The sequence below is a fragment of the Cariama cristata genome, unplaced genomic scaffold (assembly GCF_000690535.1).
Source record: "Cariama cristata isolate BGI_N322 unplaced genomic scaffold, ASM69053v1 scaffold2650, whole genome shotgun sequence".
NCBI lineage: Eukaryota > Metazoa > Chordata > Aves > Cariamiformes > Cariamidae > Cariama > Cariama cristata.
The window spans coordinates 62,765-80,117 of record NW_009592861.1 but is presented as its reverse complement, the minus strand read 5'-3'; the positions used below and the strand labels follow the sequence as shown (position 1 = coordinate 80,117).

The window sequence follows — 17,353 nt, the reverse complement described above, 5'->3', positions numbered from 1 at the left end:
TACAACAGGAGTTCACAACACTTCTACATCTAATTTGCTGCCTAAAGATGCTGAAAGTAAGCAGTACAATTACATAAGAATATATATGTATTACACTAGGAAATTTAATTCTTGAGTCACTGTAGTAACTAAACTAGAAAAAAATTATATAACGCACACATACACACACAGAGGACCCACATGTGGCCCCTTAAATTAAAGCAAATCTAAGTTACTTACTGGTCTGAAAGTATTTACTCATTTTGCAAATACTAACAAAAAAGTATTGTCAGTTCAAAAACTGTATCACACATAGCTGGTATATATTTTCTTATATGACTTTATATTAAACTAAGGTATTATGTTTGTGACACCATGAAGCTGGTCGCAACCCATGTCGTTTCTTGGCTACATACTGCACTCTATGTTTAAATTCAAGAATTTCTTTTAAAACTAAGTGAAGATGGAAAGAGTCCACTTTCTTTATATGCAGTATCCATGTCATGGCTGAGATATTCAGATTGAAATCAGCTCTTGTAGGGCTTTCTAAACTTGTTCCCATCATTGCCATGTACAAATACCTGGACTAACTCTAAATGAGAACCTGGGCAACAGTAGGTTAGCTTTGGTGGGACACCATCCTTGTCCAAAGGTAACTCAGGCAATCTTCAAAAATCCTTATGTCTTCCTCCAGGAGTGGTAATACAATTTTGCTTATTAAATTAATATTATTTTGCTTATTAAACTACACAAAACACTTAAATTAAAAAATAGAATCCACTTTGACAAAATAACCTGATTCTGGGGCATCATTTTTATATCCATTTTTAGAACATCTTATTTCTCTGAGGTGATAACTGCCGGATGTGAAGGAATGGTCAAAGTGCCCATCTTAAATATGCCTGAAAATTTAGCTCAATGGCTGACTGACTGGATTAGCAAACTTGTCTCGAAAAAGATATGCCTTTTGGCTTAATAGAACAAAGGCTTCATGAGAAACCCAGGGAACTAGTGAAGAGCACCCATCTTCTACCGTAACGAAGTAGGAAGACAGGGTCTTGTGCTGCAAGCTCCCTTACAAGGGGATATCCACCGTGAGAGCAGATGAGCTGCTGAACAGGATTTTAGTGAGGGCAGGGGGAGAGAGAGAGATCACCTTCACTCAAAGACTTTGCAAACCCTTCCTGACTCTTCCTCAGAAAGATCTGGTTGCTCTACCGAGAGGCACTGACATATCTACTTCAAGTTTTTATGACAAAATACTATTCTGGCCTGGGATCTGCTAAGTTTTCTGATTTTCCAAACTTCCCAATTTCTTAAAGTTGAAAAATCTTTTGACAATGTTAGGGCTTTTAAATATCATATGCAGCACAACCACAAAACCTTTCTGTGTCAGCATTTACAGAGCTACAGAAGAATTTGTTTCTTCCTTCTTTCCCTCAAAAATACACCTAAAAAAATTATCTTCTGAAATAATAGAAGATTATTGAGTTTCTAGAAATTATTACTATGAATTTCTCTCCTTTGTTTCTTAGTTTAGTACTTGGTTTTGGTAAACGTAGGTCACTGATAGTGAAATCTTAAGGTATTACTTAAGCAAATGTACTGAAAAACACATGGCCCTGAGAGATGCACCTCAGATTCTTTTGTGGTAAAGATGTCAACTAGAAAAACTAAACAAACTGCAATAAAATTAAAAGTAATAATTAAAAAAAAAAAGAGACCACCACTAAGCCTCAGGTCCAGAGACAACTTTCAGTGGATGATTTGAATAAAAAGAAGTTAACTTGATCCAACCTCCTTAATAACCAGATGTTTGCAATCATCAAAGATACATCTTTAGCTGAAAGAATTTCTCTGTTCCAAAGCATTCAGTTTCTGAAAGCATTTACATAACAATATGTGACATCTGAAATGCTGAAGGCCACCAACCATGGCAGTACAAATTACAGTCATTTTTCAATACTCTGTGCAAGGTGCACCACTTCCAGCACTGGGCTCGGTTGCATGCTGCGTTGGTTTCTGCGGTGAGACACAATCAGTATGCACCACACTCACAAGTAGTTTGTAGCCTTTGGAAATTCATGCTAATAGGTAAAAGAAGCTGATCTCCTTACCCGCCGTAGGCTGGAATTGGAGGAGGGGGGGCTGCTGCTCGAAACGTGTTGTACACCGTGCGACCTCGGCCTCTTAGATGTGCACCTCTGTAAGCAGCAGCTGCAGTTGCAGCAGGGTAGGGAAATCCTGGCACTGTGAAGAAAAAAAGAGGAATGAATATAAAACATTCAGAACAATCCAGCATTTTTAAACATGGGCAATGTAGCAGGATGTTTGTGCTTGTATTAAAGCTTGCCTATAACTGGATGGGGGAGTCGCCAAACAAGTAAAATATTAGTCTTTTAACCAGAGACCTCATCTTTTTACACAGAATCTTTGTATGCAAACAGGAGACAGCAAACTGGGAATTTAGATGGCAGTATCATAGGTAGCTCTGATTTTCTTGGAAGACACTATTAAAAATAATGTTGACTATTTTAGCCAACACTGCTACCAGGAAACTCTTGAGGTCCAAGTCACCCAGTTCAGGTTCAAATTTATAATGCCAGAGACATTTCCATCACATTATTGGATCTATCTTCAACAGTCAGCCCTGCTTTGAGTGGAGGTGAGACATAAGACTAGGTGACCTCCAGTGATCTAAATTATCCAGTGATTTTACCAATTGAACAGAGCTCTGCTTTTGTGCAAAAGTTGGTTATTAACTGGGTGTTAATGATGTACCAAGGGAAAGACAGACAGAGCCAGTTTTCTTAGATTTTCGGGATGTACCTTGCTCATAACAGCACCTATTATTCCTTCAAAGGCAAGAGTTGCATAGTTTGGAAACATCTATCTGAATTCAGATAATAATCAGACCCAATAGAAACAATTTAGAAGTGTAACAAAGATATTAACTCAGACCTTTTTATATTGTCATTGCAACGAAGTGTAAACATTAATTACCGTTCCACGTGAGACTTAAAACATTTTAATCAGAAACTGAACAGTAATACAGTACTACTTAGAGGGTTTTTTCTGTAAAATGTCTATAAAATTTCTCTCTTCATAAACTTTTTAATTGAAAAATAAATAAAAAAAAACTTTCCACTTTACTTTCTCTGACAGTTTTTTGACCAATACTTCATTACTTCATTTCTCCTTTCTATATATATTACTGTTATTGCCAATGTTATAACAGATATTTTTGGAATTAATTTAGTGAGACAGAGAAAATCAAATCCAGCTCTGTTGGCACTCAGGTTACTTCAGTTGTGCTTCACTGTGTTGAATTTTTTTCAGTATGTAAATAAAGAGATAAAAGAAATAAATCTTGCTTAGCAAAGCCCTCATAAGAAGCCAGCAAATGGAAGTAATGATGTATAAAACAGTAAGCAAATCTGAAATACGAATTGATTTCAATCCACATTTGTCTTTCATCTGTTTTAGCATTAATTTTTAAAAGAAGCCTTGAATTTGAAAAAGAAAAATCCAAAACTTGCAGATGTTGCTGGCTGAACATATGAAGGAAAATACTGTAATTATGGTGACTTTTCTGTTATTTTGGGCTTTGCTAGGTCCTTCTCACTGACAAAAAAAGGTTATACAGTAATTCTGCAAAGATTTACATGTCTGTGATACAACGTAAAACAACCTTATAGCAATACAAACAAATTAAAAGTCTTTTAAAAAGTGCTAAGGCTGTATTTTTATTCCTTTTTCTGTAAAAAGAATCTGTGTCAAAATCAGAATTATGAACTTACAGAACTCGATATACTGTTGATAACTTTGCAATCAACTGCATTTAAGAAGCCTTAAAGAAAGAGAGTCACAGAAAGCATTTTTGGGGAAAAAAATGAACATATATATGTATATCATATACTTGAAATTCAGATCTTGTAAGTACTTTTGCATATGCCACAACATTGAATATTGAACAGTATAGATACAGTAGTGCTAGAATCATGACCTACTGCTCAAACCATGTAACTTTTGTCCTTTTCCTTTCCAAGTAAACAGTCTTGCATACAAATGAGTACAATGTGCATATGAAAATGTAACAGATGATTTTCAGTGGACTGAAGGTATAAGCGAACATAGTAAAAAGATCCACTGGTTGTGCTGTAGCTCCTCTGATAGAGTGGACTGTCTCCCCATACTAACAGATAACTAAAAAGTGCAATGCTCTAATAAACTTTCATAGATGGAAGTCTGCGATACATGAGAAAAAACGTGAGGGTTGGACATCATGGTGTCATTGTTCACTTGTGTCCCTTAGAGAACGTATTTGTGAATGCCACATGCTGGAGACTTCCTGTCTTGGCCTAAACTCAGTGACGTGCAAAACATACGTTTTAAATAGTCACTTATCACAACTATAATCACGTCTGTTACTTCTGTAAGAGAAACAATGAAGTGGACTAGTACTCTTCAGCACGGAAAGGAAGTGACTGTGGGAGCTATGACAAAGCTCCACAACTGTGAATAATGGAGAAAATATGGGAAAAGGTGGTTCTTCACACAACCTCTAGTTAAGCCACCATGGAACTTTCTGCCACTGGATACTATGGATGTTAAAATTTTAAAAGTTTATATGATTGAAAAGGATGAACAAACAGTTTCCTTGCAGTGAAACAGTACAAAGACATCACCTCTGGTTTACAGAAACACTCCAAATTGTAGAAAGCTAACAGAATGTTCAAAGAACTATATACCTACGCACTAGTTCCAGTCCTGCAACTTTTCTTTAGGCATCCATCTTTTGCTCCTTTCCAAATACAGGGTACCGGACTAGATGGAGAACTAATCTAATCTAATCTAGTACCATTATCTTTGTTATAAGAGTAATGTTTGGCTGCAGTCTGTCTGCTTTAGAAAAAGGACTCATTTCCACCTAGTAGATGGTCATTTTCTAGGAGTAAGTTTCTCCAATAATTTGAGAGTTAATTTGTGCCTTCTTTTTAAATCATGCAAATAAATAAATAAAAAGAAACAAACCCAACAAAACGGTGCTGAGAAGAGTTAGTTTAAGCAAATGGGGAAAAATGGACTTGAGAGTCTGGCCAGGAAAAACTGATACCTGAATTGGTGGATTAATCTGAATGTTGTTATTCTGTAGCTAGCTTTAAAAAATTGTAGTCTTTAGGGACACTCTTAAACTGCCAAGATTAAGAGAAATTTCTCTGACCTAAAAGCCACTGACAAAAAAATCATGAAGTCTGACAACTTTTGAGCAGTTTGGACAACTTCTTCACTTACATGTGCATCTGTAGTTCTCCACATATTGATAGAAAACACACTTTCACAAGAAAAACAGAACCAGTGGTAAAGAAAACCAAACCAATTCAAAAAATCTAAGCTCAAGCAATGTAAGATATCTAACATTGTTGGGGCCTTGTGACATGTGGTCTGGAAACTCCTGCTTTAAGATCTGTTTCAGCAATTAATTCTTTGTAATGAACACCTATGTCTGGCAACATTTAAAGCAGTTGTCATCTTCCAGTGAAACACTCAGGGTCCTAGACAATCTTTCTGCTGTAAAATGTACTGTTTGAGATTAACTCACCAATTCCTCCATACAGCCAAACAGCTTATACACATGTGAAGAAAGGACTTATCTCTTGATTTTCAGAAGAAATGAGTAAACATAGGTCTAATGAAAATCAACTGGAATTGTGCAGAAATTGTACGGGAGACACTGAGGATTGAACAGTATAGATACAGTAGTGCTAGAATCATGACCTACTGCTCAAACCATGTAACTTTTGTCCTTTTCCTTTCCAAGTAAACAGTCTTGCATACAAATGAGTATGTGACACGAACTCCTAATGTGGTTTGTGAGCATTTTCTTCCTTTGAATTGTACCATTCAACCCAGGTTGCACACAGACATATTAAAATATATATTTTGCAATAATTGAGCATTTATCCTAAATACTCTGTTCTTCATGGTGGTCACACCTTTGGAAAGAATTACAAGAAGGGCCACTGACCTTAAATCTTTGACAGTGAATTGTTCTCTAGAAGAAATGTCATTGGAAAAGCAGAGTGCTCCCATCAATGAAGGATGTAAAAAGAACATAATATATTTAAAAAAATTAATATAACATTTTTGTAATAAAGAAAGCTTTCTCTTATGAAAGAGGAGAAAAAAGCTAGAAGATAGAGATAGCAGGAAAAGTCACTTAGCCCATAAATGTTTACCAAATCCAGAACCCATAACGGAGGCTCAGCATTCATGGGAGATGCTAAGACAAGACAGTGATTTTCTACCGTTTTCAAAAGATCTGCAGCACAAAGGATGCGCTAGAATGGAAAGCCTGAAATAATGTAATTGTTGTGCTATGCTTGCCTCACACTGTCTCCTTAATCAAATCGTGAAGCATAAAATGTCTAGACTAAAGCAAAACTCTAAAGAAGCTTGTAGAAGCAATTAGTAGAAGGTACAGCAATGATTTGGAATTCTATCAGGAAGAGGATAAGACATGATGGAAACTAAGCCTGAGAAATGTAGAACTAAGAGTGGCATCGCAAGGTCTTATGATCAAGTCAGGTCTAACAGTAGACTTCATATAAAACAGAATTATATCCATCCCCAAAAATGTATTTGGGTCAGCTCTGAAAATCAGAGTATCTGAAAACATGCTTTCTATTTCCAGGTAGTTATATTAAATATTAAGATTAGAGGTAAAATAATCAACAAGATCATGTCACCCTAGACTTACGTTCAGAAAAAAAAAATAAATAAAAAAAAAATTATGCTACTTCAGCCCAGCTAAGAAATCAGATGGTTAGGAATATGTAATAACCACAGAATTTATTTTGCTACCAACTTTTTAATATCCTCACCCCAAAAATAACCAGCAGAAGTGGCACCATTAGAACACAACTGAAGAATGAACTTCATAAAAACAATTTTATGAAAAAGGCTCTCCCATCAGGAATCATTAAGTGCTATTAACCAGCCCCAAAAGTAATGAATATACTAGCCAGGAGGGGTAAAGATTTTAATGACTTACAGTTTGTAGGTCAACCTTCCTTAGTGCCTCAGTGCCAAACTGCTGAAATTCAGTCAGTGAAAATGCTATTATAATGGAGTTGAAAATGTGTTTGACTCTCAGCAGGGAAGCATCTGAGTCCACTTCTAAGCAAAAGTACCTTAAATTTATCAAAGTAATTTGATGACTGGAATTCTTGTGATGCGTGATAGAGAAAAGGCAGATTTCTCCAACTACACATTGATGATATAAGGTGATAATACGAGATTAAAAAAAAAAAAAACCCAAACATTTTTCTAAGGACTATATATAATTAAATATCAAGACAAAGAAACAATTTACATTCTTATCTAATAGTCCCATCAGTTCTATAGTTATTCATTCAGCTATTCAAATATGAATGAGACTACAACAGCAACAACAAAAAATCAGTTCCTATAGTGGAACTGCAATTTTACTTTTTCAAATTAAAAAAGAAGAATGAGAACAATATGCTGCGGAAGGGAAGTGCTTGGCTTTGCTTAATATAATTATGCAACAGCATATAAATCATCTTGTACTACAGCCTAAATGAAATTTTTTTAGGAACATTATGTGGGTAAGATTCCTTCTTTAAACTTATTTGTTCTACTTTTACATTTAAGAGGACAACATTTTAAAAAAATATATTATTACAATGAATATTGTCCAAAAAGTTCTCTCTTCTGGATACACTTTGAAAACATGAAAACACTGTCAGGGTACGTCTTTCATTGAACTTCAGTTTAGATGTCAAACATGAAATCTGGTCAGCAAATTGCAACATCTAAGCAAATAAAAAGGCCTTTGGAATTAACAGGTTTCATGTTAGTATATCAGTAAAATTTAGGTAACTAATGATCTTATATAGAAAACAAATATGGGCATGAGGAAAAGAAGAGGAACTTAATCTTTGTGTTCACAGATGAAATTTAATCAAATCTTAATTTCTCCCAAAAGATGTAATACAAGCATTGGTTTTATTAATTTTTAATTAAACGAACATGACAGGTAGGTGCAGTTTCTAGGCACCATATCTCAACATATGCCTTGGAAAACAAAGCCTGAAGGAACACTGACAAAGCTTGAGTCCCCAAATGGAGGAAAATAACCTGGTTAAAAAAAACCAAAAACAACAACAACAAAAAAACCCCCACAACGTAAGGGTTACACACTATGTATTAAAGTTTTAAAGCTTTGGGATAGATGGAAGAGTAGCAGATGCAAAAAACAACAGGGGGCAGACTTTGCATCAAAGCCATAAAAATATACAGCCATTTTAATGGGCAATTATTCCTTGCATTTGTGCTGTGGTTTGAATTTGTACAAGCGTGCCATATGCCTCAAGAAAGGTGTGCCATCAAAACGGATGAATGAATGTACCTCTCATCACTCCTAATCTCTCTCTCTTTGTGCAAACTAGCAGGTCATTCGCCATCAAGAGTTTTTAAATGTTTTATGGTGAAGAATTTTAATGTTGTACCATGTCTGAATCAGTTCCTAGTTAATTTACTGCAACATAATTTAACTGTTAAAAAGGCAGGGAGACACATTTACATGATTCCCATAGTCCAGGAGAATCCCTCTTGAGGAAACAATTCAGAAGTGCTGGACAATAAATTAAAACCAAAGAGATACAATGGGTAATATGCTGAGAAAGATTTCAGGAAGAGAATCAGGATTTTATCCCAATGTATGCTGCGTAGTAAGTTTTCACTTCACCATAATAGTAATAAGTAGTATTACTTGGCATTTGTTAAAAGAGTTATAAAAACTGTGTTAAAGAGGATGTGTGCAGATCTTTGCATTTAAATACACAGTCCAAAGTACACTGCAAGTAAAATTTCAGCTCTGCTACTACAGATTTTAATATAAAAAGGCTTTTAAAATTACATATAGATATATGTATGGAATCTTAAAACTTCAGGGTAAAAAAAACTTTAGAAAATTCACAATGTTTAAAAATAGCAAGCTGAAAATACATTTTTTTCACCCATCACTTTTGTGAGATGATTATCCCTGGGATCTAGTTTTGCATCAACTGAATTCAAAGGAAATTTGCTACCTATGTCAAATACAGTCACAACTGGTCACTTCTACTTCTTTCATTCACAATCTATTTATTTTTTTAAACACATACTTAAAATAAGTAGAATAATTATTTCCTTACTATTGTACAAAAATAAATGTCAGTATTAAACACTGTTGTTTAGGAATGAATAAATCTGTATTTTGGACAAACCGTTACTTATAGGACATTCTCATTTGAAATGCATTAAAAAGGAAAACAAAAATCTCTAATTAATGTACAAGTCTAATCACCATTCTCCACATGGAAGAGTAATTTTTCACTGTTCATTTGCTCAGTGTAATCTCAAAACTGACATAACAGAAAAGCAATGGCCTATAAATCTGCTCTCATTTGTTTCTTTAATATTCGTATTCCATTGAACTACAGCTGCTTGTTGCTGCAGTCTATTACAACATGCAAAACTGTCGATAAAAATATTATGAAAGGCAAGATGTGTTTCTTCACGGTTCTCTGTGCCATTTATTTTGAAAAAAATAACAATAAATGACTCATGGATTGTCCCTTAGTTTGCTGCACGCTGGGCGATTAGTGATTAATTACCTTGCTGCAAATTGACATGGCACAAGGAAATTGACACAGCTCTGATTAATTAACTTTTTATGTGAGACAGTTACTTACAAAACACTGCATACTGTAATTGAATCCCTTTACACAACACTACTGCATTAGGTTTCCAGTCAAATCCAAATTAGCACCAAATTTTACATAAATTTGGTGAAACTTTTTATAATTTATACCCTGCAAGATTACGTAAATATTTCTAGAAAGAGGACAGACAGCTGCTTTAAGACAGTTTTCAACTATTTGATCCTCAGACATCCGAAAAATAAGATTTGTTAAGATTTTTCCATACCAAATCACCAACATAATCAAATGCACTCAAAAAACATACACAAAATATTTCAGTAAAAAGCAATCTGCTATTTAATGTGCTTATTCTTATGTTATAGAAAGACATTTAACTGTTCCAACAAACTTTTTATTTGGTTATTTTTAGCTTAAATTTGTTTCCAGATCTACTTGATCTACTATTTCAACAATGACTTGCATATACTGAATTCACACTTAGGTTTTTTTATAATTATTTTTAGTATACATACAGTTACTCTTTTTCTCTGCCGTCCTTTGTTTCATCTCCTCTAATATACCAATAAACAAACCACCATTGCTTTCCATGTATATTCATATCCTTATATGTCAGGAATTTATAACCTTTGGAGCAAAGCCTTGATGTCCAAGTCTGGAAACTGTCTCATCTTTTTGTCTAAACTTTTTCAGTGAGGGGAACTGAGCAATGGCAGAGGTACCCAAAGAGGCTGTGGACTCTCTATCCTTGGAGATACTGAAAAGCTGTTTGGACGTGGTCCCGGGTAGCCTGCTCAAGGTTACGCTGCTTGAGCAGGGGGGGTGGAACCCCCAGAGGTTCCTTCCAACCTCAGCCATTCTGAGATTCAGTCATTTCATGATTCTGTGATTACCAGAAATTCCCATATAGCTCATCCTTCTCTTACTGGACTGCATATGCAGCCACCTGAATCCCTCAGACATCAGGGGATTTCTCTTAACACACAGAAAAAAATTGAGGATGTGGAGGGATAAAAAAAGAACAGATGAGATGATTGAGGCTTTTTTTTGAAAGCTATGTAATTACACCAACCTACAACTCCGAATAAAAAAATGCTATAATTGGTGGTTAAATTACTTATGGTGTACTGAATAACAAAATAAGAGTACTGCATAGTTGATGTTACAAAGAATACAAGTAGTTGATGTACAAAGAATAGCTGACTTTTCACAAAAGAAACGACTAACAAACAAGAAAAAGCTCAGTAGGTAAAAACAAACAACAAAGCAACTAGGCCATAAAGGAAAAGAAACAGTAGAGATCAGAGAAGCCACACCTCATCTTAAACTAAATAACACTCTTCAAATGTAGATGATCAAACTGATCAATAACTTGTCTTGTGTTCCTGGTTGTTGGACATCTACAAGTTTCAAGCAGATGGAAAAATTCCCTTATGTCTAGCTAAACACCGTTTCTGAGACAAAGTAAAAAGGACATGGTTGTGGAAAACTAGACAAAGAGTAGCACCACTATGAAGAGATGACAAATTTAGTAGTTCTGCCTGGATGACATAAGGATTACTAAAACTCAACAGAACTATTACATTGTAAAAAGGAGCATTGTCAGAACATTGGTGAGTTGGGAACAATTTAGGCAGGAAGGGACTGAAGAAAAAAACAGCTATTAACCTAATCCAGGCCATAATGGAAAAAATAGTCAAAACAAAGAAATGCATCTGCAGAGTCATATAATTATTAAAAATGTTAATTCCTGAAAAGTACTTACTATTTGTGAAATTCAAGTTGAACAATTTTGCTGTACACAACGGTTTTAAGAGCCACGAGTTAATAACAACTGTCACACAATGCAAGAAAGAGTGACACTAAAGTAAGTCTTTATTTGAAACCAAATCTTACAGGCTAAGCTGAAAACCACAAAATTAACAACTTTACATCTGACAGACAGAATGATTTGAGATTTATGGTCAACTGTGTGTGCCTACCTACTGAAAGTGAGTAACACAGCATCTAGAATGCAAAGCTAAGGAAACATCAGAGGCCTGCATCTGGGACTCTACACAAAGGATCTTATCTATATCATCATAGATCACGATGCAAAAAAATACTAAATGTAATTCTCACTATTTAAGCTGCATACTGAGAGGAATAAGTCCAAACAATCCTATTGTCCTAACTCATTGGTTAGTCCCGAGTACTGCCAGTGGCCAAGTGCCATATCTCCATTAACAGGAAAGCACTAAGTTAAGACACATGAGATGTCCAACTGTCCTTGGTCAAACACCGTTTTTATTATTTGAACTAAAGGACAAAGGTACCTTCCACAACTGACTATGAAAAATGTTATGCATGCCTTTCCAGTCATTTCCCACTAGCAAGGTGTAGGACGGTGTATAAGTTAAAAAAAAGTCAGTGGCACGCAATTCAGGATATGTCTATCTTTATAAAACTCTTCAGCATGCTAGTTCAGACACACTGCACCATTACTAAATAAATTAAGAGAAGAATAAGTATAAAGAGCAAGGCACTTAAAAACAGATTTACAAGAGTGAAATGAAACCCATATTTACAGATTCTAGATAACTAGAATACATCTTACTGATGACTTATTAGTCACCATTTAAAATACTGATAGACTGAAGGTAAAAGGACAGATATCCTGAAAATAGTTACAGAAGGACAGCACATAGTGATATGGAACACAAAAAAGTGCTATAACAAGAATTTCAAGTACTGCTACAAAAAAAACCCCAGAGGTTTACTTTACAGTTTAGAAAGGCTGATACTTACATCAACAATATAACATAATATGTACAAATACAATTTTACTCAATTTTGTTAATTTTTTATTATCTTTATAAATATCCGACTTAGAAATCAGTGGAGTTACCCTGCATTCAGATTTGTGTAACTTTCTTCAAAAGCAACGTCCAATACAATGGACCAAAACAGTGTTTAAAAACCTTCTAAAGACATTTCAACAAGAGATGACAGCAATATTTTTCTCTGGAAGTGATACATGATTTTTCAACCTTTTACACTTCTATACATGGGGGAAAAAAGGTCATGGAAAGCAAGTAGTAAACTTCCCTTCCTACTTATTATTGATATCTTCTTTATTTAAATGTTCATGTAAACCCACTGTATTTTAATACACAGTCAAGAAGGGCACTTTTCACATTATTCTGGGGTTACTACCAGGTGATTCTCTTTATAAAGGCAATTAATTAATTCAGGAAGCACATCAAAAGATTGTTTGACTCCTGAATGTTCAGTAATGAGGTTTCTGTAGCTTGGAAACATTATGTGTGATTCGTCTGTTCAAATGTATGGACATTTCCCTTTGGGTAGTATTTTTGCCCTGTTTCATTCATGAATCTCAGTCCTACAATGGTTAAGTCGGCTTAATCACAAAACTCCTTTGCAGGGGTACTCTATCTTTTTCCTATGAAGCAATAAAAAGCAGGCAGAAACACAAACATGTAAATACAATCTACTAATATATATTTTAATTGTGATGAAGTGACCTGCCATTCCATTTTAGTGGAAGAGAAAACAGACCAATAAAAAATTTAGTTTGCAGAAACCTTTTTACATTTAATTCCAAAATACCTTAACAGAGGCAAATTATTTATGCCATATGAATACTTATTCTTTAAGCTATTCCTGACTCATATACCAATTCAAAATGGCAAACTTACTAAACAGTCTCTCCCTTACCAATAACAGTAAAATCACAACAAATAAATTAAGAAAAACTACAACAATAAAAACCAGAACAAATTAATCATTGATGTCATTACAATAAAGCATATGTCCATTTGGATTGAATACAGCCAATCATGTCTCAGGTACAAAACCTAGAAAAGGATATACCAAATGCCAGGAGCACCTACATTTCAGTTGCTTGGAGTCTTGGGATAATACTATCAGAAGACTGTCACCATTACAATATAATTTTCAGGTAATTACATTTGTGCAACAGATTAAACCTGACAAAATCAACTGAACCAAAGTTTCTAAACTGAATGTTTTCATTAATGATTCTGCTCAGAAGTGCATTTTAAATCACCTTTTGCAAATTTATATTTTCCCCATGTAATCTTCTTGGTAGTGGAATTATCCCAGAATATAATGCAAATGTCAAAGTTCTTACTTCAATCCATTAGTAATGTCAGAGAAAAATAAAGCCTGGAATGTCTTCACTGAAACAAGAAACATGAAAATAGTTTCATACAGCATTTTTCGGGTAGTTTACTGATATTCCTAAACCAAGTAACCTACTTGTAAGTGAGGATATTTAACAGACATATCGAATAGACAGGCTTTACTTAATTTTCATTTCTTTAGCACAATGAGTCCTCAAATGGACTAAATCCTACTACTGGAGGTAGCATTTATACTTAGTATTTATGATATTCCTTATTTATTCCATGCATATCAATGAATTCCTGAACTATCCTCCACCTATGAATCAAAACAAAACACCCATGGGAAAAAAAATACCTTTTTAAAAATAGAACATAGGTCTGTCATACATAACTGTTGATAAGTTTTTAATAGAGAACATACATAAAAAGCAAAATTCCCATATCATGTAATAAATACTTTAAGCTTCTGCTATAGATTTTCCTTCTCTCCTGGCATATAACACATAACTTTGGATCAGTAGGATTATTAGGATAATTAAGGTACATTTCTAATGCCTGCTCTGAAGCAATGGAATGTATTTTCCTGATTTGCTTTAAAAAAAATCAAGTATTAAAAATATTTCTTGTCAAAAATATTACAGGATCAAAGATTTCCAGGGAATTTTCTGAAAGAACTGCCTTCCCACCTTTCAAAAACATCTCATCTTTGCCTTGTTGTTTTCGGGTTGCTCATAAGCTAAAATCCCAGAGCAACATAGTTTATTGTTTTAATATCTGTCTGACGCAAAGCAAAAGTATTCTCTGGTGAGTACTTATCTGTCATATGTACTTCTGTGAAAGGAATATCAAGACAAATAAGATGTTCTAGGGCATATCATGGGACTATGAATTTGGCACTGACTGAATTCTGTTTGAAAATAGTTGAAATGATAAATACAAAAAATATCTATGCTGATATTTTGAGGGTGGGAACTTGCAGAGCATGGGGCTTTAAATATTTTAATTATAAAAAGTTTATGCTATTTTAGTATGAATAGAGAATGAACTCTCAAGTCCACTGAGAATGAACTCTCGAGTCCATAAATGGGACAAACAAAATGAGAGGAAAAATATAGTCATAATTGAAACAAAACAGTAAAATTGTATATTAATGATACAATGGACTGTGAACTTACTCTGTATTAATTAAACTCAATGTAATGGCATTTTCTATATTGAAATGAATAACCAGGGATCTGGAAATTCATTTAGACCACTAGGTTAATTACAGAAACCGATGGAAGTTTTTTCAGACAATTACAATTAAAGAACACGAGCAATGTCGGACAGATTTATAAGCATTTGTACCACCTCAATCATTTTTGCTGAATTCCACCACCACTTCTTACAAAATTGTAATCAATTTATCAATTAAAAAATAGGCCATCAACTTCATTTGCCCTGAGTATGATAAAGTAACATAAATTAATGTCTGATTTCTGCATTTTTTCTTTTGATTCTATCACTTTATTGCAATATGAAAGTTTTATTGAGTTGTAATAAAAAATGAAAATGTATGGGAAAAAAGCATGTATATTTTGGAACTGATAAGCATGCTTACTGAAAATGAAAAAACTCTAACATTTATAAAATGTAAGTCAAAATTGACACCAGATTAAAATGCACTTATTGAAGTCAAGGCAAAATTCTCTTTTATGGGCATGCAAAACATTTGGGAAATACAGGCATTCATCTGCTCATCATTCTGCTCAACATTCTGAATTCATAATTTCCTATTTTACCATATATGTTACCTATTCCGTCCTCCAGTCAACTGTCCCTTTAATACATGCTCGGAAAAAGCTACTAGTGGTTACATACCTGATAACTCAAGTATCTTTATTTTTACTTGGAGCTAAAATAAAGCCTGAAAGTTACAAAGATCAAATTTCTGATTTAGAGAATGAAAAATATTTAGCTGCCTTTGAACTTTCATTAAAATTTGTGATCGCTCTCCGATTGCCTTCCATGGGCAGCTGGGTATGCACAACTGTAAATTTTTGGAAAATGTGATACACAGCTTTAGGCTGGCTTCCTCCCTACACCAGCTGGTGCTTAGTGGGCCTGGGAACGTTGATTAGCTATTCTCGAGCACAAAGAAGTTTTCTACTGACAGGTTCATCTCCTTTTCCTTCCTCTGCCCTTTCATGGCAGGGAAAGGTATCAAGAAAACGGCGCCAGGCTCTTCACAGAGGCACACACTGGGAAGACAAGAGACAACAAACATAACTTGAAAGAAGAGAAGTTTCCACTGTTAGGACATTCAAGCATTGGAACAGACAACCCAGGAAGGTTGTGCAGTCTCCATTCTTAAAGGTGCCCTCGTGCAATCTGGTCCTTCCAACCTGAATTATTCTATGATTCTATGACTTTATGTCTTCCTTCTTTCCCATGTTTCGGCTCTCATGAACTTCTATTTCATTCACATTTTCAGGCACTTCTACGTAATAGAAAAATGGGGACAATAGGCACTAAACAGTTTTTTTAAAGTCCTTGCCTAAATTCAGATTCTTATTTTTGCCTTTTTTAACCATACATACCCAGCTGTATTATTGTCCTTTGTAGAACAGTGATACAGATACTCAGTGACAGAACTTTTTTCTTCTTTTGAATTTTCCTTTTGACCAGCGGGGTCTTAATATTCTCATGAATACTATTCTCAAGTAGCTTCAATTTGGAAAAGTTCCCAAGTTTTTCTTGATACATTTCTTATTTACCAGTAGATACAAATTTCTTCAGGATTTTAAAATTTCCTGTGGAAGCAACTAGTCTAAAGAAGTGGGGGCAAAAAGAGACTGTAAGTTACGTGCAGCCAAACTGTTTGATTTACTAAGTTTCAGTGAGATATCATGGGCCTCCAGGAAGCTTTCTAGTGAATGCTTACTTACTCGCTGGGACTTGGTGTACTCTAATCTTTACTCTCTGGATACGTCTCCTTCCAATAGTTGTCTACATTCGGCATTAGGATAATTATGAAGGACTTAACTGAAATCAGTTGTATTAGTTCTGTCCTCGAGATGCCAATAGTACAGGAGTCTACAGCAGCCAAGATGAGACCATGAGCTTCCTTAGTCTGGTTGTCTCAATAAGGCAAAGAATCCATCCCACCAAGGGATGTAAACACATTTGCATGCTGAAACTATGCTTTCTACATAAACAAATGATCTATTCCCAGAATAGATGTGCAAATGAAAAACTGATCCAGGTCCAGTCTTCTGCTTCAGCATAAGAGAACAGATGAGACATGAGAGACTATTGCTACTGATTTGTTCCACTGCTTGCAGAAGAAACAGCTCATTTCTTTCTGTATTATGCAAAGGGCCAGAAGTGATGAAAGGAAGCAGAGCCATGTTTCCATCTCCTCACGTATACAGAGGTGTAACTAATCACTGTACTGGGAAATGTACAATGTGATATATAAAATATATCCTGGGGAAAAACAAAAACCATCAGAAGGGA

The 17,353-nt window shown here is 34.8% G+C and overlaps 1 protein-coding gene across 1 annotated transcript in view; it reads right to left on the bottom strand.

The window, feature by feature from the left end:
- Positions 1-17,353, bottom strand: part of RBFOX1 (RNA binding protein, fox-1 homolog (C. elegans) 1) — a gene marked incomplete at its 5' end in the record, with an annotated part of 102,290 nt that overhangs the window by 48,249 nt on the left and 36,688 nt on the right. The window contains one exon of the mRNA XM_009698766.1: positions 2,097-2,229. Coding sequence (XP_009697068.1) covers positions 2,097-2,229 — 133 coding nt within the window. The remainder of the gene's footprint in view (positions 1-2,096; positions 2,230-17,353) is intronic.